The following is a 21,713-nucleotide window of genomic DNA, read 5'->3' as shown; positions in this document are numbered from 1 at the left end:
AGCCATCAATTGTTATAATTACTTGTTTTCATATTTGTTTCTTTCGAAGACTACCATAAAATCCCTGTAGGTTCATCGTAATGCGTGTGTGTGTGATTTCTGAGATAATGCTAAAAACAATTAATGCCTAGAGAGTAATGCGTTAAAATGACACATAACACCCGCCGCGTTAGTTTCGTAAAGTCTGAACTACTCGATTACATTGGTTGCTTTTGGTTTTTGGAGTATTTCAGTGGCTTGGTAAAGTAATTTGATTGTTTTTATGCCTAAATTCGTTTGAATTTAACTTTTGATATAAGACTAAGTTTTTTTTTAAACTTTTTTTTTTTGCTTCTTAAGTGTAACAATTAGCATGGGAAGCGTAGGTTAGTGTTAAGTTGGGTTAAGCTTGGATTAAGAGTTGCCAAATGAAACCAAGGCGAATTCAAAAGCGATTTTGTATATATTTGTTTGGTTGGTGAATACGTGTGAGAGATGTTATGATTTTTTTTTAGTAATCAATTTGGTTTTTAGATATAGTTTTAGCTTATCTTCCCTATTCGTGTTAGGTGTACAAAATGAGTAGGTTTTTAATTAAATAAAGCCTTGTAATGTACAATATGTAATATTTTGTTTGATACATAAATAAATAAGCGCTAGAGATCCTTTCTCAAAAACATGAAAAATAATGGTAGACATAAATTATAAACTTAGTGCCGAATAGCTCTAAAACTGGAACAGCCAAAAAAGCTAAAGAAAGATAAATTCTTAAAACAAATTTCAACAATCAATCAAGCATCGCGCTAATGTTTAACAAGGATAATGCTTATAGCTAATCCAAAACAAAAAACTAAACAATGTATTTAACTCAGGTGTTGTAACAATTCAATGAGTAACAAAAAGGGGAGACTGATGAGTTAAACGAATTTACAATTTTTAAAATGTCTTCTTAAAAATTGAAATTCCTTGATAAACGCTTAACGGACAATCCAAATCATATGATCATATTTTAACTCGGGTCTGGGGGCTTGGCTATGTAAAAAGAAACCACATAAAATTCCTCAGTAATAGCGCAAAACATAACAAAAATTCATATCCTAATCTCTCTACGCGGAAAAATTGGTCGAGACTCTTTCAGTTCAGCATTTACCGCGCTGATTCATTCGCTTAAAATTAAACATGTACAAATTAGAAATTATTAACAGCTTTCTTAGCCAAAAAGTAACTTGAGTAGTATTTTGATGAGGGGTGTGGGTAAATGAAATTGCTGATTTCATGTATCATTCGTTTAGCATTCGAATGCCAGCTTCAAATGCTGATATGTAAGCATGATTATCAAAAAATAGTATGAATGTGGGGGTCTTTGTTTTGTTTGGTTTGTGTGGGGGGAGTCGACTAACACTAATTACCTTAAAGGAAATTCAATGTGTAAGCTTCATATCGTACCAATCTAATATACACATTAATAAAACTGTGTTCACAATGAAAATGACGATGATGAGCCCGGGTCTCCAATGGCTCCAAGAAAACTGTCTGGGAAAACGTGTGCGCCATTTTTTTTCTACGTTGCCTAAAAGTCCAAAGTTCCGCACATGGTAAGTGCGGAAATATCCGTTAAAACAGTGCGGATAAAAGACGTAGCAGTCTAAATAGCCTGATACTGGTGCTGCAATTGCTGCTGGTGCTTTTGATGCTGTCGCTGCTGATAGTTGTACATCGATGTAGCAGCGGCGCTGGTCGCTCCTGAGTTGCCCATCATATTGAGATTGTGGACCTGCGACTGCTGTGGAACCTGATGCTGGTGTTTCTGCTGCTGCTGCTGCTGGTGCTGATGTTGCTGGCTGTGCCCCATTTTGTTGTCGCCGTTGATGCTGTGACTGGATGAGGCCAGCGAAACGGTCGACGAGGATGGTCCGATACCGACCAGGCTCTGCGACTTGGAGTTACGTGTCAATGGCTTGTGATTCTTGACAATATCGCAGCTGTGCTGCCATTGCCAGCAGCTGCGGCAGAAGTATCTGCAATAATAATGATCATAATAACATATTTTATAAAATGCCGATAGTTTAACCCCTTGAACTCACCGGAAGCAAGACAACTCGCGACAATAGTAGGGGCCGTGTTGTACTCCGCATATTGAACACAAAGCGTCCTCCAAATACGGATCCACCTGCACTTTCTTGGTGAACTTCGTGGTCCGAATCTCGATAAAGGCAGCCGACACTGCTTTCATGTACGAGCGAAAGTTGCTAAAAGTCACACGTCCCGATCCAATTGGGTACTTGTACTTGTCCGTATCGATACCGGCATACAGAACGCCGTCGAAAAGATCATCCATGATCTTACCCAAGCCCTCAGCAGTCAGTTTTCCGTGCAGGGCTCCGACAAATACGGTCTTCGTTGGGTCTAGTTTCTGGGAGCTGGAGCGCACAAAGTTCGAGTCGGCAATTATCCATGGAATAACCTCAACCTAATCAAGTAACATCACAATTAGTCACTATTTTTCAAGAAGTTTGTTTTATACTTACATCTTTGGACTTGATGCGACGCGATGAGATTTTAAAGAAATAGTTGCTGCCACTCTGCGAGTCATCCACCTGAACAACGCATGCCGACAGCAAGGCCCTAACCTGTTTGTCCGACTCAAATATGATGTAGACATATCCCTTGGGCTGCGCAGCCTGCTGCTCCTTGCCGGGCCACTCCACTCTGTCGAGGTAAAGAAGTTAAATTACTCAGGTATAAATTTAGTCCGCTATGAAAACTCTCACTTGATGGAACCAAACGGCTTAAAGATCTGGATTAGCGATTGCTCACTTATGTCCCAGGGAATGCCGCCGAGGAAGACCTTGGGAGAATAGTTGAGCATGCGGTGCGAACGCGGCGGCAGCTGTCCGCTCCAAGTGCAGGTGGCATCGCACAGGGCCGCAGAGCTCCTGTGGAACTTGGCCACGCGATCCAAGTGGCCATCATTGGTTGTTCCGCTGACGCCACCGCTTCCGCCTCCAGTCATTTCGGCCATGCCCACGCCGTTGCTCGAGCCGCCAATGTTCATAAGGCTATTGAGATTGCCTCCCGCGACACTGCCCATGGTGCTGCCGGCATAGCTCTGGAGCAGCTGATTGATCAGCGGCATCTGTTGCGTCTGGGCCTGCAGCAACTTCAGCGTGTTGATGCGCTGCAGATTCTGCAGTTTGGCCAGCTCCATGTCCACATTGGCAAGGTTCTCCAAAGTATAGTGATTAAGGCAGTTCTCGCTGCCTCCGCTGGCAGCTCCCACGCCCATGCCCACGCCGTTCTGCTCGTAACCGTGCTGTTGCCCACCTCCGTTGGCGGCCACTTGCTGCTCAAAGTTCCTGTTCAAATTGGCGTACTGGTGCTGGAGCTGGTGTGGCTGCTGCTGCTGCTGATGTTGTTGCGATTGGTGATGGTGTTGCTGCTGCTGCATAGAGACAAGTTTGTTGCTATTTACAGAGAGCAGATTCTGAAAGAGCACAGATAAAACATTTATATAGAGATACAACTTATAATGCCTAAACACTGTCGTGAAGTAGCTTGTAATCATGTTGATTTTACCTTATACAAAACTTTAGCCATTGATGGCTATTAATTACAGAAATTTTGATAAATGATTAAATTAGTTTGTATAAAAATGATGTGTAAAAATAGGTCCTACAGCTATGTCAAATTTTTATAAATGATAGAAAAATCGAAACAGTCTTTTATCTATTTCAAAATTTGTCATTTTTGGAGATAGATACAAAACCTTTTTTTAAGTTGTCTGCACTCTTTTGAATTCATAAAGTGTAAGGTATAATTTCTACATTCAACTTTCATCCCCAGAGATAGCTGAGGAGTCTGAGGTCACGTTCATACTAAACTAGCTAGTTCTATCTTAGTCGGGTTCACTATTCAGTAAAAGCAAGTGTAATCTTTAAAATAAATCTATGTTTATACTTTTATCTTTAATAAATAAGGCGTATTGTTGAACAAAAGGATTGCAATTAAGACCCCATTTCTGTCCAGCTTGTGTATTAAGAACTTACAATCATATCCAGTAGGTTGGGCTCGGTTATCGACTGGCCGCTGTTCTGGCTCTCTGGCGAGTTTGAGCGCGTGGAGGCGTTTGCCAGACTCAGCCCCAATCCGCTGCCAGTGGAGTTACCCAGGCTGGTGTATCCCGGCTGTTTCTGTGGCTGCTGATGATGTTGTTGTTGTTGTTGTTGCTGCTGGTGGTAGAGCATGTTGATGGAGTCCAGGGAGAGGCCATTGCCGCTCGACGAGTTGCTGCTGTCGCTGGAAGGGTCAAGTGGAGCTCGGTTAGTCAAATTAATGGTCAAATGGGCCATGAAGCGAGTGCCACATTATAATATCTTGGTTATTACCTGACTAAAGGTGAACTGTGAAAGGAGCGATTGTAAATAGATGTAGGCGTACTTGGCGATAAGGGTGCAGAGCAATCGAAGCTGATGTTTGTTCTTTGGAAAGCCTTAAGTGGGTTACTTTGTGCAACATTTTCAAACTAAGTTCGCCAATTCACCCAAAAAAGAAAGAAAGAATGGAAACGAACAAATAAATTAAAACGAGGAAAGGAAACGGTAACGACAACAGATAACTTCGCTGAAACGAAGTTTCAAATACCCTTGCAGGTCGCTTAGCAATAGAGAATTCCCGCATGGAAAAATCAAAAAATTAGTTATAGAGCATCTGCAAGGTTATTTTCAATATGACAAAATACAGAGTGGGTCGATTCTTTGTTTAATATGTATCTACAGATTTGTATCAATTGTATACGTTTTTGAAGACTTATCAAGATTGTAGGTATATTAAATCAGGTTTTAAATATTAATAAATTAACGTAATACGTAAATCAACGTATATCAAGAGATTCATACGTTTGTTGAACTTCATTTAAGGTTTATAAGTTTTTTGTATTTTTTCAAGGTAATGGTATTATACATTTATCTTATCTCATCGTAGATTAATGGACAAAATCGAGATTTAAGTTTATAATAATTGGTTAATATTATTAAATAAATCAATTATTCTATTTTCGACCCACCCATCAACACAGAGAGACAGAGAAGACAGTGGGGAAAAGTTAGAAAATCATAAGACAGTTTCGGTCCACGTGCATGAGTAACACGGCTTGGCTTTTTTTTTTTTTGAAGGATTAGATACGAGTACAAGCAAAAAGTTACGAGAATTCGGTGCAAATTGAGTGCAGAAGGTCAGAACCCGAGGACAGGCATCAATCGGGCGGGAGATTGGTTCGGAGTCGGAAGCTGGCCTTACCTGGAAGTAGTCAAAACTGGACTTGGTGCCCGGCGACGCCGAGGACTGAGTGGAGCTGGGCGTCAGTGGAGCGTAGACGGCCGCATTGGCGGACAGTTGAGCGCCATCGCCGGCAGCCGCGGCGGCAGCGGAAGCAGCAGCGGCTGCCGCATTGGCGAGCAGCAGATTGCTGACGTCGCTGCTGCTGCCGTTGCCCCCGAAGCTGGCGGATGGGTTGCCCGCCGGGCTGCTGCCCGTGGCGGTGGTTTGTCCCACGACTCCTCCTTGACCCGGTCCCGATCCTCCTGCTCGGACTACTACTCCTGTTGCCGTTGTTGCACCATTGGCAGCTCCTCCGCCCAACGCCGTGGACGATGTCGAGGGGCTTTGGCCAATACCGACCACCCCGTTGCCGCCACCACTGCCGCACAGGCCGAGTAGATCGTTCAGTGTGATTGGATCTGCAGACAGAAAGGAGAGATGGTATGGTGGGGTAAGTACAATGTCAACAATTATCGTAAAGTTTGCCCAGCCCTCGATAAATCAAAACTATTGCCCCTCAAGCACTTTGCAAATATTCGACAAAACTGCTAATAAATTAAGCGTACTGCAGTTGCTGTTTGTGTTGTCCATGTTGCTCTGGCCACTGCTGTTGGTATTGGTGTTGGTGTTGGTATTGGTATTGGTATTGGTATTGGTATTGGTATTGCCGTCGTCTTGGGCCAAGTTCTGGGTCCCGATACCAGCAGCCAGCCTGCCAGGGTCCTTGGCGCTTGCGTTGCTTGTGTTGCTGCAACTACTGTCGTCGCTGCTACTGCTGGTCGAGCTCACATCGCTACTGCTGCCAAATTCAAACGAGTCCGGCGATACCGCCATGTATGGCTTCTCGACTTTCAACATGTGTGCTAATCCTGATGGAATCCTGGCCGGCCTTCGACTACGTTTACTGCAGGGGGGACTGCTTCTTTGTCAGCGTCTTCTTATTGGGCATATACAATTTTGGAGATTGACTTATTTAAAATTTCGAGTGCTACTGTAAAATTTAATTTCCGCTTCTTGGTTGCAGTAGTGACAATTTTAAATCGAAATGTAAATGCAAATTTTTATACCGCGGACCACGCTTCTGCAGTCCGACTTGTAACTTGTCTGTTTAAATTAACTTAATATGAATGATGACAGTGTGTCTACGAATTATGTGTGCCGACTTCTAAAAGTAAAAAACTATTGAAATGTTTTCTGTGTGGATCTGACATTTCCAGTGTACAGCGACTTTGACAGCAAAGTAAAAGAAATGTAGTACAAAGTGTCTTAAGACATAAAATCCAAAATGAAAAGACCAATTCTTTAAAATTTTTGAATACCCCTCCTCATAGTTTTATGCGACCCTCTTGTTGTCATAAAACATTTTATATCCTTACTGCGGAACGCGAATTCTTTAGCACCGAATCTTCTTATGGGACAAATTTTGATATTAAGCTCACCATTGATGAAAGATATCAAGCCTTCGTCGTTGCATCTGTCCAGCAGATTGTGTTGCAGCTGATGCTGCTGTTGCTGCTGCTGGTGGTGCTCCAGGTAGGAGCTGATCGAGTGTTTCTGCAGCAGCTCCGTGGTTGAGTTTCCGCTCAGGGCTCGCATGTTGCCACCAGAACCAGAGCAATCAGGGGTGTCGTACTGGAAATAAGTAGAGAGAGAAAGCCTTGTAGAACGATGACATCAAGCAAGAGATTTGAACTGCAAACGTAATAAAAACGGGCGACAGTTGGCAAAACTTTTATTGTCTTTCTGTCTCCTTCTGTTGTCGGTGTGTCAGGTGGTGAAAGGGTTTGGCCCTGCCACCCAACGGCAGCAACTAATGAATCGTTTATCTTTCACATTTCTTGCCACATGCCAGGCGACGCAGAGTGGAGGCTGCAACGTGGCAACCGCACGAGGACAGCCACAAGGAGACAATGCCCCCCACCCCCCCACCGCATCAGCCCCTGAGAATTCCCCACCCACTCTTCCCCGTTTTCCAGCACCTCACAGGAGCCGACCCTTGTCGCACTTTCCTCTGAATCTCCATCTTTCTCGCTCTCCTCTCAAGCACTCTCGAGCGCCTGGGCGCAATTAAAAGCGCATCAAGTGTCTGTGGAGCACACTTAAAAATGCCAAATTAGTGCAAATATTGTTATCAGGCACTCACCAAACAATTTAGCGCAAAATGGCGTACAACTCATTACGCCGGATTAATGCAGCCCACGAAACGGAACGGAACGAAACGAAAGCAAACGAATCGAGGCGAGTGACAGCAATCGGGAATGAACAGGGGAGGAGGGCATGTGTCTTTGTGGCATGAATGACGAGGGCTTGGGTGTGGATGAAACGAAATGTGCCAAAGCCAAGGCAACAAGTCATTGTCAATGGTCAGCTGATGAGTGGGTGCCAAAGAGTTGCTCCAGTTACCCAAAAAGGATTCGCTAGAGTGATTGTCACCCAGTTCTCGATTGTCCATGGTAGTTAGTGAGTAAGCAAACTGGATTTTAAAGCGACTTCACATTTATATGAAAGATGGGGCATTCAACTAGAACACGGGCATTGAAATTCATTTGAAATATATAGACCGAAATAGTATTTTAACAATATTTAACTATTTCGACATAGACTTACATAAATTCCACTCAAAGGAATAATTTTTTTGTCTAGTTAATCAAAGTAAATAGTCATTTATAAATGCTACCACTGATCAACCATGAGAACATTTTCTCAAGTGATTTGTTTTGGGCATGAAATACATAACAAGTTTAATTAACTTGCGAAAACTCATTTGTTCACTTGTTTAGCAAGTGGAAACGATGCGCTCTTCCTGGCACAAATGGACTTAGTAAATGGTTAGGGGCACAAGTTAAAGATCTACCGCCACATAAAGGACTGACAAGTGTGGAGGGAAGAAAAGAACTTTCATCCGTCGGCAAGTTTTGAATGCCGGGAACGGAGCGACAGTCGACGGCTTCCTTGGTCTTTGTCAAGTTGTCACAACTATGTTAAGTACAAAACTTGCTATGGATTTAAAAATTGAATGACAACTTGATGAAGGTACGTGCAAAGTCGGAAATGGTACGAACATCCGAGCACACGCACGGCAATCACACGCCCACCAGCGAGCGGTGTTGCGAAGGAGTGCCGGACAACTCGGCTCCGTTGAGGGGCGGCATTGTGGCCTATATGTGTTTTTTTGTGGGGGATTTCAGACTTTGTTTCTAGCCTGCGCGTACGTCACACCGCCCACCCATCACAACACCCACGCACAGTTACAACATGTGGTAGGCGATAAAAAAAAAACGGCGTCAACGAATGCAAATTACAAAAAGTCTTCAAGCTATTTTGTAATGCCGAGGCCGCGTCCGCATCCGCATCCGCAATCTCATCCGCAGACGTATCCTCCCCCGGATTCGTCGTCAAAAACAGCAGTAAGACGCTAAAAGCTTTCGCTGGCGGAAATAGAAAAGGCGTCAAAGAGACTAACGAGAATATAAGGCCACTCACTGCCTTTAAAGGAAAGCAGGAATGCTCTTTCTAAGGACTTGTTTACCCCCTGCAGCTAAAAATCAAATGTCTTAAAACAATAGTTGCAAGAAATATTATTTATTTGTTTCTGCCTAATAAATGATTTAATACAAATATACAACTGCAAGTGTAATGTTTAAAAATGTATGGGTTAAATTTGACAAAACAAAAATGATTATAAAATCTTAAATTATGTACATCAAGATAATTGTTTTGCAAAATAAAGCCATTCAATAAATCTAGACCAAAATAACTTTTTAAAAGTGAAATCAAGAGTCGACACGAATGTAGGAACAGCTCAATCAAGCAGCGATACCCGGCCCACAACTACTTTCTCGTCCCGGAAAAAAGCCCATAAACAACGAAATTGAATACGACAAAAAATCTTAACCACCCGTTGACGCATAGATAGCACCCTGGTCTATTGACTACTCTATTCCTTATGCCCCACCGCCTGCGAGATCTCCGCCGACTGCAGAACCTCCCCTATATATCGATGCTCCTGTTTCAGATTCAGTTTCAGCTCTTCTCCTGCTCCATGTCTTTTGTCGCCGAGGATTTGGAAAATTTGATTCAATGGCATTGCTTGTGCCCACATCCACATCCACATCCCCATCCACATCCACTCTCTGCCCGCTGATGGCTACATGGAGATATTCGGCATCTCTCTGCGTCCGATCCGAAGATGTCAGCCATGGGGCCAAGTAGCCGTTGCCGTTCCACCCATAACTCAGTAGTTATTTATCCCATGTCCATTTGACTTGGCCCTTGTGTGAGACTTGGAGACTTAGAGACTTGGACTTTCCTTGCATTTCATTTTTGGCAAGCGATTTGCCAATGGGCTGATTTTGGGGCTGGGATTTCGTTCTGGGCCTGGCCTGCATTTTAGCGGAGCGAATACACTCACACACGATGTGGCATGCTGAGGATAAAAAGCGTTTCCGGGGCCGCGGCCTCTGTAAAATTACAAGTTTCTGCTTTCAGAAGTCATACAAATTATTATGTTTGCATCGCTTACAACACTTATTAGATGTTCTGCTCCTGTTTTTTTCCTTCTCGCCCAATGCTTCCTCCTATGGCCCTCTGGCCCAAAAGGGTTATCGGCATTAAAATTTGATGGCATGTAGTGATAAGCGTTCAATAACGATGTTGTCCTTGTCGTCGCCATTCCTCCCATTACACAACCCTTCTCCCCGAGGTCAACTTCATTCGATTCGTCTCGTTTCGTTTCGTTTCGAGTTCCCTCTGCCTTCTGAACTTTTTCCGGCTCCCAGTGACCGCAGCAGCCAGAGGTTAATGCACAGTTGTAATTTTTTATGGCCGATTACATGTTGCCAACTTGTGGGCGAAAACGAAATCGCAAAAGGGGGCTGTGGCAACAAGGAGGTTGGCGGCGAGTCCATAAAGGATAAGAGTTATGGCCGAGTGCATTTGAATTTGCCAGCGGTAATAGAGTGTTTGCATATTACGTGGCGAGTGTTTAAATCCCCTGAAAGGCAAACCCCCATCTTTTCAGCGGATTCGGGATGCACAATTTATGGAGTTGTGTGATCTATAAATTGGGGGATGGGGTGAATTCGATTGGTGTTCGCCAAAGGGGAAATCAAGTAAATGCAACTCAATTTACGACAAAGTTTTTATTTGCCAGCAAAATATTGGCAAATTATAAAGTTATTTTACACGTTTGATTATCGTATCGCTGGATTGGTCACAAAAAAAAACAATAATTGAAAATTGTATTGTAAAAACCATTGGTATTGTTATTCACTTGTTAGTTTGTTTACTATGTTTAGCAATTATGTTTGATTGCTGTAATTTAGTTGTACAATTCAATTAATTTTGATAAATAGTAAAAACTTTTTAGAATATTTACAAATATTTTTATGAGATGAAACAAAAAGTATACTAATTTACTGTTACTGTAATTTAGTAACTTTTTTAATTATAGTAAAAGTTAGAAATTAATACCCTTTGTGGTGGCTGTATCTCTAAGGTTTAAGCAATTTATTTATACTCTTAACCGTTTTAAATGTTTATAAGTCCTAACCGATATCTGTAGTAAAGGTTCAAGTAAATGGATTTCCCTAGAACGCGATGGTGGTGTAGAACAAAATCGTTTAATGTTTTTAAATTAAAAACTATTCACCGGAGACGAGACTCCTTCGACTGCGACTTTGGGTGGGGGGCAGGGATTCGATAAGATGCAAATGCCTGCAGGACAGCAAGCAGTGCTTGGGTTGGGTTCCAATTCCGATGCACTGGCACGTAATTGCTGCGCCTACGTATCCTGCTTCCTGCATCCTGATCCTTCTTACCCTTCGCTCAGCAACTGCTGTTGCCTTGTTTGTGTTTTTGCTGTGATGTGCTGCTGTGCTGTGCTGTGCTGTGCATTTCATTAAATGCCAATGCCTGAGCAAATAAAATTGAGTTTTGAGCATGTCGAGAAAGGAGTGCCATTTCATCAGCTTTGACGATTCGACGCGATGTGTCGCCCTCATATTTACATAACTGCATGCCTTCTTCTCGTCGAGTGCGAGTGCTAGTGCTTGTTTTTGTGTCCTATGTTTTGTGCAAAATGAAAACAAGACATTAAATGCCTTTCTGGATCAAAACTCAACTATCAAAGCGCATGCAGACGTCTTCCCGGCCGGCAGGACCTCCTTCTTCTCTTATCCTCTTTTCAGCGGAGTCAGTCGCAGTTGCAGCTTCCTTTCGCATGCAGCCCATCCATTTAATAATAACAATATCGTAATTCAGGCAAGTCACTGACAGCAGCAGCCTTTACATGGGCGTAGCCAGCCCCTCCTCCTTTTGGATAACAAACGAGAGAAGCGTAGCGACATTTCAGTTTCAACGGCAACATTTCCGATTCTCGGCGCTTTGTTGCCGTTGTTATTGTTTCTCTCGTGCGGCTGTGGAGCGTGGGTGGTGGCGAGGGGGTGGCTCCAAGGAAAGGGGGGCGATGGAAGGGGCCAAGCAGCCGTCAACAGGCATTCAATACATGCACATTTGCATGAGTGCTAAGTGGAAATAAAACACGCGCGTTTTCCGCACTGCATTATCTGCCGCTGGATCTGCGGATCTGTTTCTGGTGGTGGTGGTGGTGCTTCTCCACCCGCTCCTGCCAAATGGTGGTGCCGCTTTTAGTGATGATACGCCCAGCCAGCCACCACCGGGGGTGCATGCTGCACATTTTTTAGGCAGCCCACGAGGCGAAAAGGCATAACTTTCCGGGCCTATTTAAAAACAGAAACACAACAAAGTTTCAGGACTGCACAAAAAAAAAGCTCGAATTTTAGATACTTCTTTCCGTCATGTTAGATAATAATCAAACAATAATTTTCAAACAAGATTGAAACATATGCAAAAAAAATAACTGCCCTTTTAAGTATGCTATATTAATATCTGCTTATCCAAAGACATAATCTGCACATATTCAGTTGTATTATATAAAACGACGATTAAATTTTGTTAGGTCGTGCCAAGAGCCCAGCAAGGCTACCCCTAAATCTTCAAACTAGCCCTTGCCTGCATTTTATGCAAAGTATCTTTGTATGTAAAAGTATTTTATGCAAACTTCATCAAGTCGAATGATAATTACTCTATTTGAATGTATTCAAAAACTTTATTTGCGAGAACTGCTTAATAGCATTATAGCAGTTGAAACCCAAAAATTTAAACTCATAATTTCAATGACAGAGGTTGTTAACAGAATCCCAAGTGCTTTATCATGGGCATTTTTAAAACCCTCCCCAGACTGGCAGGGAACCTTTGCAAGGATATACAAAACAAGAGGCGACTCCAACTGGGTGCTGGCCTTTTGTGGTTTGCCTTTTATTGTTGTTGTTTTTGTTGTTTTGTTGTTGCTGTGGCTGATGTTGCTGTTGCTCATTGCTGTTTGCTTCTATTTTCTTTTGCCGCATTTTTGTTCGCTTTTAATGATAACGCAACAGCATTGTGTATATGCCACCGCGCACTGCCTGCCATCCCTCGCCCTCGTCATTGGCCAAAAGGCCTGATGATACCCTCTCGGCCACCTTTCGTCATCCGCTCAACCACAATAATGGTGGGCATCAGGCGAAGTTCAGGGGGTCACGAAAAGTGGGTGGTGGTGGGTGCAGGAGTGGGGGAGTGAAGGAGTGCACAACAACCACGCATGCCACACTGCCAATGCATTAAATGCTAGTTGAGCCCAGTAGTGTGTGCAACTCTGCAACGTCTGGCGAAGTAAATTCAATTGAATTTTGCACTCTTTTTCTGTTTTTCAGTTTTCCATTTTTTTTTTGCCATTTTCCGCACTTTTTTTTCTCATTTTTGTTAAATGCCAGAGGCTCATATTGCACTGGGCTACGCCCTAATACGAACCGATACCCACTCCAAACAACCCAACCACCGCAGTGCAACAAACGCACCCTGGTTGATATTTTCTTGGTTGTTATCCCTCTCGCTGGCGGCGGGCGTGTGATTTGCTTGGTATCGACATTTTAATGATGTGCCCTGTGGCTGCTGCCACCGCATTGTTGGAGGACGCCTCGGCCGCCTTGTACTTTTGGCATTTGCGCGAAATGTCGAGGCATTCCAATAGTCTGCCAAGGAGTAGGAGCAGGAGCAGTAGCAGTAGCTGTATGACTGGGAGTGGCAATGGCGGCCTGGACATCGCAAGCTAGCCTGAGGCATATACTTAAGTATACATAACCAACTGTTAATGCCGCCCAGCACAATGATGCTCGACATCATTTACGCCCCACTCGTCGACTCACTTAAGTTCGGGTTTGAATAATGCCAATGATTTGCCCGCCGGAAATCAAATTTAAGCTGGCTAATAACTGCCATTTGCAGACTGTCGTTTAGGGAAAGTGGCCAAGTATTCGCTTAATTACACAGTAATGTAATACTGTTTAAGGGGTTTTGGTTGGTGCAACAGGTATTTTATAAATTGAAAAAGGAGTAAGTAATTGGGTTCCATATGTTTAATAATATTTGAAAATAAAACTGCAATTTCTCTAGCACTCTATCCATTAAACATTTTTGAATAGTAAACATTGTATGTATTATTCGTATTATTTTTTATACTAACAAATTATACTTTGCTTTAATTTAAATCATATTATTGGCCAAAGTTTTGATATAATTTGACTAATGCACGAATTTTATTTTTGTTCCACCTATTTAATCTCTAGCTGCCTACAAAGAAAACATCTGCTATCTTGGACCAAAACGTCCTTTTAACAACTCCCCGGAGCCATCTATAGACTGACCTGCACTGAACTCTACATGGGCTGTTAGCTTCTTTGGATGCTGAGCGAGGGTCAATAAAAAAAAAATGCTTTACGAAACGATGTCACAGCAGGGCACGGATATGGATATACTCGTATGCAGAGAAGGACATCACACATCCCACAGCTTAAAATGGCAAATAAAATGTACAGCATTTCTTATGACCGACAAATTTTCCGTTGTGACCCCCCACATTATTTATAGGCATTTTAAACAGCGGGCAATGGTGCAATGGAAATGAATGCAAAAAACATAAATAATACGACAGGGGGGAAGGACATTAAGTACACGCCACGTTGGCATGAAGTAGACGCATTTTAGACATTACCAGCAAATAAATATGAATGTACAGCAATACAGCAAGAGGGATATACTGCTGCTTACACGACGAAATTGACATTTTGCATTTAGTTATTCAGATGGCTATATTTTGATCTTTTTTTTTCTACCATTTTGCTGCCGCTGCTGGCAGCCACAATAAAATGAGAAGAAAAATTGCATAATAACCCCTTTGAAATCGTCGGATTATCCTTAAATATTTGTGTAAACATTGTAACAAATGCGCAGCTCCATTGTCAGCCAACTCGGGCCACGGATGCAGCACAGGACCCACAACCTCCACCTTCGCCTCTTTGAAAACCATCCCCAATCCATTGACGTAGTCAAGGCGGCTTTTCCTCAACCCCTGTGCGTCGTCTGTCGTCAAATGCCTGAATGATGAGCAATAGACGGGCTCGGGTCTCCTGTCACAGTCGACAATGAGCAACTTTTTGCGAAGGCGGAAGACGTGGCAAGGATACAAACGGGCGGCGAAGACGTAGCCAACAATGGGACCAAGTGCTCCACCGAGGGGACGCGTCTTAAAAAACCTGTCACACATATTGACAGTCGCTTTAGGATCGCTTAAATCAAGTCTGGGGTCGGGACATGGGCTGAGTGGTCGGGTTGGTTAGCATGTGCGTATCAGCATAAAGGATATTGTAATGATTATAACTCGCATGTGGAGGTGAAGGGCAATTGCCGCATCTGACATAATTTTGATGTGTATTGATATGATGTGATGGGATTGTCAGGCAGCATAATTGATTTTTCAGAGGATAAAGAATATTTATGGCGGGACAAGTAATCATGAGGGATATTTGTCGCGAGATTCTGTCTTATAATTTTCACTGCTCTAACGCTAAAGCGTGTTATTAGATTAAAAAAAAAAAAAACATTTTTCAGTACAGAGTTTATCTTTTTGGCAAATTAAAAATACGTGGTGTCTAAAGCCGTTCTAAAAGAGTATTGATTTTAAAGTCGATAAGAGTAAATTAGCTATGTATATAAACTGAAAATTAAGTTTTAATAAGTGTGTCTTGAAAATAAACTACATACAGTATTACAATATAAGTATTAATTCAATATTAAATTAAATTAAATATTATAGCCCCCTTACTTTTAAGTTTTTTCATTTCCATACCGAAGAGTCTAAAACTGTAGTCTAAGGTCATATTTTTATACTTTTGTGGTATTAATTTAATACTCATCTTATTGAGACAATTTCCATACCCAACAATTGTTTATTTCTTTGACAACTTATTTATATTTTATATTTTTGTGCACTCTTTTAGTTCTTAGGTAAATATTTTCTTAGGTCTTTAACAAAACCAAAAAATGACAAAGTACTTTTAAATAACTTATTAATAATAAACAGTTAGATTTCCCTATTATTTTTAAGGGGCATAATAAAGGTGCAACAAATCTATTAGCTGTGTAGCCTTTGTGAAACAGTACAATTACTTTAACGCTGTTCGTCTCCGTTTTTCTCAACGCTCCTCGCCCGGCGCTTTTTTGTGCCGCCGAGTGTTCTAATCGAATCATCTCATTTAAGTGAATTAAAAAACATATAAAGGCGAGCGAAATTAAATCACGCAACTATTTTGCGCAACAAAGAGTACAATTAAACACCCAGCCAGCAGCAGCAAGGACGAAGAGGAGGCGCAGCAGAGTCTAGCGCACAAAACGCCGCAAGTTTAATCGAATTTAACTACTCATAATGTGCAACAGACGTGGGCGGATGGGTGTGGGTGGTGGGCGGCTAGGTGGATAACTCTCAAAAGTAAGGCGTAATGTTGGGCTCTAATCTTATTAGGATCATCCCAGGCCAGTCACTCACAAATCCCAATTGGGTAGGTAAGCTTGAAAACCAGCTGATGACGCTCTCGTCCTCTCACTCTCTCCCTTTCTCTCTTGCGCGACTCCAGTCGTACGTGAGCGTTTCAATTACCGCTCTGGAGTGCGAATGGGTTTTATTATTATTTACATACCTGTTGCAGCAGGGGCATTGTTTTGAATAAAAATTCCAATTTCCACACTTGTTCACGTTGTGCTCCTTGTTCGTTCGTGCTCGCTCGTCTTCGTTCGTGTTCGGCAGCAGCATCCGCAATCTGACAAAGCGGCAAAACAGATGTCACCACTTCCGCCTCTCGTCCTTTCCTTCTCTTTTCCTCTCCCACAGCCGGCGGAGAGCCCTTTAGCGCACTCTCTCTCTCTTTCTGTCCTGCGCAGGCTTTTTTTGTTGGAGTTGGCTGCCGTTTGAGTTGGAGTTCGGGTTGGCTGTGGTTGGAGTTCGACTGACAAGCTAAGCCTCGGGCAAGGAGTCTGGTTTTTGTTGTTATTGTTCTTTGGGCTTCGCAGGATAACGCGAGTGTGAGTGAGAGGTGGCGACCCAAGACAGCTGGCAGATGTGGCCGTATCAGCAGCAAATAGTCATCGATTCATTATTCCGCCTCGTCAACGATGCAAATTTCCAAAGGCCTGAAAATATCACAAGCTTGAATTAATAATTGGGAACTACCAACTCTTTGTAGTTTCCGAACCACTGGAGTTTAAGGAAAACACACGCGTACGCACTTAAGCGTTAAATGCCGTAAATCGATCAAGGCGTATCCCTGTCTTTCTCTCTATCTCACTTGCTCGCTGGCCCCGGCTAACTGTAATTAACTGTAATCCTGGGACGTTTACTTTAAAAGTCCCCTTTTATGGTCGCCAATAACACAAACTATGCATTATCCTTTTGGGTGGTAATCCTTTCGGAAGCTGTGTGTTGAGCGAACCTATTATTAGAGCCATAAATCAGCATGAAATGAGCAGCGGCAGCGAAGTTGGAGTTGTAAAATGGATATGGAGCCAAGCCCTGTCTCGCTCTCTCTCCACTCTCTCCCTCTCTCTCTCTGTGCGTAGAATAATGGGTAGTAAGAATAAGTGTGCACACAGAGAGAAAATTTTATGTAATATAATGAATATAATGATCAGTTTTATATTATTTTGGGAGCCGATCCCAGAATTTTAATTTGAAATTCAACTCGTAAAAATGTAGCGTGATGTTAATATATACATTGTGATTTCATGCCATATTAAGCAAACTAAAGTTCAAACCAATTGAACAGTAAAATGACCTGCGCATTTAGACCATTTTTTTCTGTGTGTATTTGAGGAGGCGATGGCTTGTTGTTGTTCTTGAGGAGATGACGTGAGCCAAAGAAAATATCAAAAAATAGGAACTAACAGCACATACTAGTAGTGTGTAGTTGTAAAGTTGTAAAATGCGCACGGTAAGAATGAGAGAACAAATGAGCCGCTGCCCTTTTTTCCTACGAACTATTCTGCACACGGCTCCGTTTTTTTAGTCAACCATTTGTTGTGCCGGCTAACATCAATACATACCAAGGATTTGCCAAAAAACACGCGCCTCGCGCATAAATTCGTGTGAATTTAATTTTAATTCCACACCCGCAATCGCTTCCCTTTGCCTTTGTCGTCCGCCAAGCACATTTTTACACACACTCGCACACACGCCGTCAGTGGAACCGTTACTTCTGCTTGCACGCCCTTCGCCGTTTTCCGTCTCTCTGCTGCCCCTGCTATTTCGCCGAAACTCCCCACTCACGGATGCATTTCTTTACTATTAAACTATTTTGATTGTTGAATATTCCGATTGTTGAATGGGGGCGGCGCTCTGTTCGGCTTAAAATTTAGCTTGAACTTTCAGCGAACTTTTCCGGGGCAATACAAATTATTAGAAGAAACTAAATATCATCCCGTGATATTTTATTCTCGGATTTTTGTCGGGATTTTTTTGATATTGTGGGCAAGCCACGGCCTGCAACGCTGCTTAAATAGACTTTCGCAGGCTCTGACGAGCGAACTGAATACAACCGCTCTCTCGAACCGGTATCGCTCTTTTGTTCGATAGAGCTCAGGTTTTTTTTTTCCAAAAAAAGTTTTTAAATTTGGTACAAATTATGGGAACACTTTGCAGAAGTTCAGTTGTTACATACTAAATTAAATTCCCTATGAGTAAACTAATGTCGAGCTGTAAAACCACCTGAAAAAATTCGTTATTTATTTTCCTGTTGATTTATTTAACTTTTTGATAGTTTTTAGAGATCTTGCTTTAATAACTTTATGTTTAATAAGTTTGCAGAAAAATAAATTATAATAAAAATATTCAAAAACTGAGATTTAAAAATCTTAAAAATTTGGAAATGATAAGGACCAATTTATTTATATTTATGAAGAGCCACTTTTTTTTGTGTTTTTACCCTTACAAAACCCCTCTTATTTTTCACAGTGCACGGACAACTGTTCCCTGTGAATGGCAAGACCATCTGTTCTTCAAGCGTTGCCAGATATATTCAATTAAGTTAATTGTCAACGACAGAACATATTTACAATTTCCCATTGAAAAACACAATTTATGCTGAATTAAGATGCCAGGAGACCCGGAAAACACCAGTGCCGAAACCACCAATGACCACATCGATTTGGCCTTGTACCGGCAGCTGGTCAAACAGTTTATAGACATGGTAAGAGGCGAAAACAGAATGCCGGCAAGCGGAGATACACTGAAAATCCAATTGCATTTCTAGAGACGCTTCTCAACGGCACTGTTCTGGGCGGAAAAGGTGGCCGTGCTGAGTGGAGGAGAGCCCCGGGATATATACTATCAGGCGCAGTGCATGTTCTTGCTGGGGGAGTACCATCGCGCTGCCCACACCATACAGCACCACAAGCTGGAGAAGAACTCACTGCCGTGCTTTAACCTGCTCCTGGAAAGCCTCTATGCGGCCAAGGAGTTCACAGAGGCGGCCAATGCCATCCAGAACGTGGAGGTGGAGATGATGACCACGTCGCTGATCAATCAGCCCGTGGATGCCGGCAGCGGCTGCTACCTGGAGAGCAACAGCGTCTTTGGCGGCGAGGAGAACCACCGAAATGAGTTGCAGTCCTCTATTTACCTGATGAAAGGCAAGGTCTACGAGGCTCTGGACAATCGCGGCATGGCCATGGACTTTTATGTACAGGCTCTCCACAAATCCGTCTACTGTTTCGAGGCTTTGGAGGCTCTGGTGCAGCACGAAATGTTGATGGCCTGGGAGGGTAAGCACGGGATTCCTTTTTCCTAAAGCCCTAAATAGAACCCAATTCCTTGCAGAGTTTGAGCTGATGCAACACTTGCCTCTGGCCCAGCAATCCACCGAAACGGACGCCAAGTTTATTCTCAAACTCTACGAATCTCGGTTAAAGAAGTACTACGAGTTAATATCGGCCCGCAATGCAGAGGAGATTTCACCCATTGTCAATCCTGATGCACTGAAGTATATTAAGGAATTTACGGCCAAAGTGCAGCAGACCGGGTCCTCGGATTCCCAGTTGCCCAAAGTAAGCACCCTTAAGGTGCCGCTTACGCCTAGTCATTTCATGTCGCCAGCCAGCAAGTGAGTCCTATTGATTTTTCCATTACACTGCATTTCATTCAAAGACGTTTCTCCTTCTCAGAGTCCTGGAGGACCTAAAGGCTCCCAGTTTCTCACTGCAGACGAGCCTCTCGAAGGCCTCCTCCCTTGTTGATGCCTCTCATCGGTCCATGTTTGACTCCTCCAGCAGGAGGCGATCAAGGGATAACGACACAGACACCTTGATTCCTCTAGGGGATTGCCTGAACCGAGTACAACGCAGCACAGATTTGATGGCCTCCGAGGCGGAGAAGTGTTTCTACGACTGCGACTACAAACAGTGCCTGAAAATACTAAACGAGTGAGTGATATAAGATCTAGGTTCTAGAAGATTTATTTACTTATAATTCACTTATTACACAGGCTGCTAAAAGTGGACCCTTTCCACAACAATGCGCTGACCATTCAAATTGCCTGCCTGGTGGAGAATGGCGACTTCAACCGTCTCTTCTACGTGGCCCATAAGCTGGTGGACCGCTATCCGGACAAGGCGATCTCCTGGTACGCCGTGGGCTGCTACTACGACATGATTGGCAAGAGCGATCCCGCTCGTCGCTACCTCTCCAAGGCAACTGCATTGGACCGACTTTATGGACCCGCCTGGCTGGCCTACGGCCACAGTTTCGCAAATGAGAACGAACACGAGCAGGCGATGGCCGCCTATTTTAAGGCCACACAACTGATGCGCGGCTGCCATCTGCCCTTGCTCTACATCGGTGTGGAGTGTGGCCTGACCAAAAACCTAGAGCTGGCCGAGAAGTTTTTCCTGCAGGCCATGAATATAGCGCCGCTGGATGTGTATGTGCTCCATGAGCTTGGAGTGATCAAGTATGAGTACGAGTTCTTTGACGGCGCCGCCACCATTTTCCAGTGCACCGTGGACATTGTGAAGCAGCGAGCGAAGACCAACAACGAGGAGATCTCGGCCCGCTGGGAGCCGCTATTTATCAATCTGGGCCACTCGCTGCGTAAAATCCACAAGTACGAGGAGGCCCTATACAATTTTCAATACGTAAGACTATTTTTTAAACCTTTAGGCATTTGAATCTTAACCTATCTTTCTTTGTAGGCCCTGCTATTGAAGCCGCAGAACCCCACAACCTACACCTCCATAGGATTTATACACGCACTGCTGGGAAACCTTGACCCCGCCATCGAAGCGTTCCACAAGAGCTTGGCCCTCAACAGGGACTGCATAGTGACATCCACCATCCTTAAGAGTTGCATCGAGGACCTGATGGATGACCCCACCACCATTGATGAGATCTGCAGCGCCGCCTTGCGTGATGTGGCCAAGAACATCACGGCCAACAGTCGTCGGGTGATGAACTCGGACAAGTTTAATGGGATGAAGCTCAAGTTCGATGAGGAGGAGGAGCTCGCCAACTCCGATTCCAACATGGTGGTGGAAATGAGTTTCGATACCTAGAAAAAATTTACCTTAACTTATATCAAACCCTAATGTTGTTGGCTCCGATCATTAGCCAGGCAAACAAGTGCCATGCACTTGAACTTAATTCGTGGCCAGAGCAAACACAGATGTTTATGCTTGATCTGTACTTTTTGTAGCTAATGAACGGAGTCTTGGGATTTCTCAGCTCTGTTTTTCCCACCATCTATTGAAGTAGCCGCCATGTGAATAACATACATATTTAGTATTTAAGAATGCGCAAAAGTCTCATTTGAATCATAATTGTTCCGGCATCGAAGAGTGGTTCTAGCCAAGTCATCTCAATCATTCAGTAGCTTGTAAACTAAAGTTGTAATTAAAAGCTAGCTTAGTCTGTGCAAGGAACTAAACTTGTAACCAAACAGTAACTTGTTTAGTTTGCGTTCCTAAACTAGCACGTACACCAA

The 21,713-nt window shown here is 43.2% G+C and overlaps 2 protein-coding genes across 6 annotated transcripts; one reads left to right on the top strand and one right to left on the bottom strand.

The window, feature by feature from the left end:
• Positions 1–1,408: 1,408 nt before the first annotated feature.
• Positions 1,409–18,212, bottom strand: LOC128252469 (cytoplasmic polyadenylation element-binding protein 1). Of its 5 annotated transcripts, none has more exons than XM_052980209.1 (10): positions 17,785–18,212; positions 16,386–16,875; positions 6,735–6,927; positions 5,275–5,714; positions 4,365–4,501; positions 4,026–4,275; positions 2,751–3,463; positions 2,508–2,688; positions 2,064–2,449; positions 1,409–1,997 (listed from the first exon to the last, which is right to left on the bottom strand). In XM_052980209.1, exons 2-10 carry the CDS (start codon positions 16,401–16,403, stop codon positions 1,625–1,627), a joined length of 2,691 nt encoding a protein of 896 aa, XP_052836169.1. In that variant the 5' UTR covers positions 16,404–16,875; positions 17,785–18,212; the 3' UTR covers positions 1,409–1,624. The 5 variants fall into 5 exon arrangements, with proteins under 5 accessions (XP_052836169.1, XP_052836170.1, XP_052836168.1 ...); XM_052980210.1 differs by lacking the exon at positions 17,785–18,212 and adding an exon at positions 16,972–16,989; XM_052980208.1 differs by lacking the exons at positions 6,735–6,927; positions 16,386–16,875; positions 17,785–18,212 and adding exons at positions 5,862–5,916; positions 5,953–6,526.
• A 537-nt stretch (positions 18,213–18,749) lies between these two features.
• LOC128263745 (cell division cycle protein 16 homolog) lies at positions 18,750–21,674 on the top strand. Its single transcript, XM_052998888.1, has 6 exons — positions 18,750–18,926; positions 18,990–19,500; positions 19,556–19,838; positions 19,900–20,157; positions 20,220–20,868; positions 20,926–21,674. The coding sequence occupies exons 1-6, from the start codon at positions 18,831–18,833 to the stop codon at positions 21,283–21,285; spliced, it is 2,157 nt and encodes a 718-aa protein (XP_052854848.1). The 5' UTR covers positions 18,750–18,830; the 3' UTR covers positions 21,286–21,674.
• The last annotated feature ends 39 nt before the right edge of the window (positions 21,675–21,713 follow it).

This window comes from Drosophila gunungcola, chromosome 3R (assembly GCF_025200985.1).
Source record: "Drosophila gunungcola strain Sukarami chromosome 3R, Dgunungcola_SK_2, whole genome shotgun sequence".
NCBI classification, from domain to species: domain Eukaryota; kingdom Metazoa; phylum Arthropoda; class Insecta; order Diptera; family Drosophilidae; genus Drosophila; species Drosophila gunungcola.
Note: the sequence above shows the minus strand (reverse complement) of the source record. Positions and strands in the feature narration are given on the sequence as shown.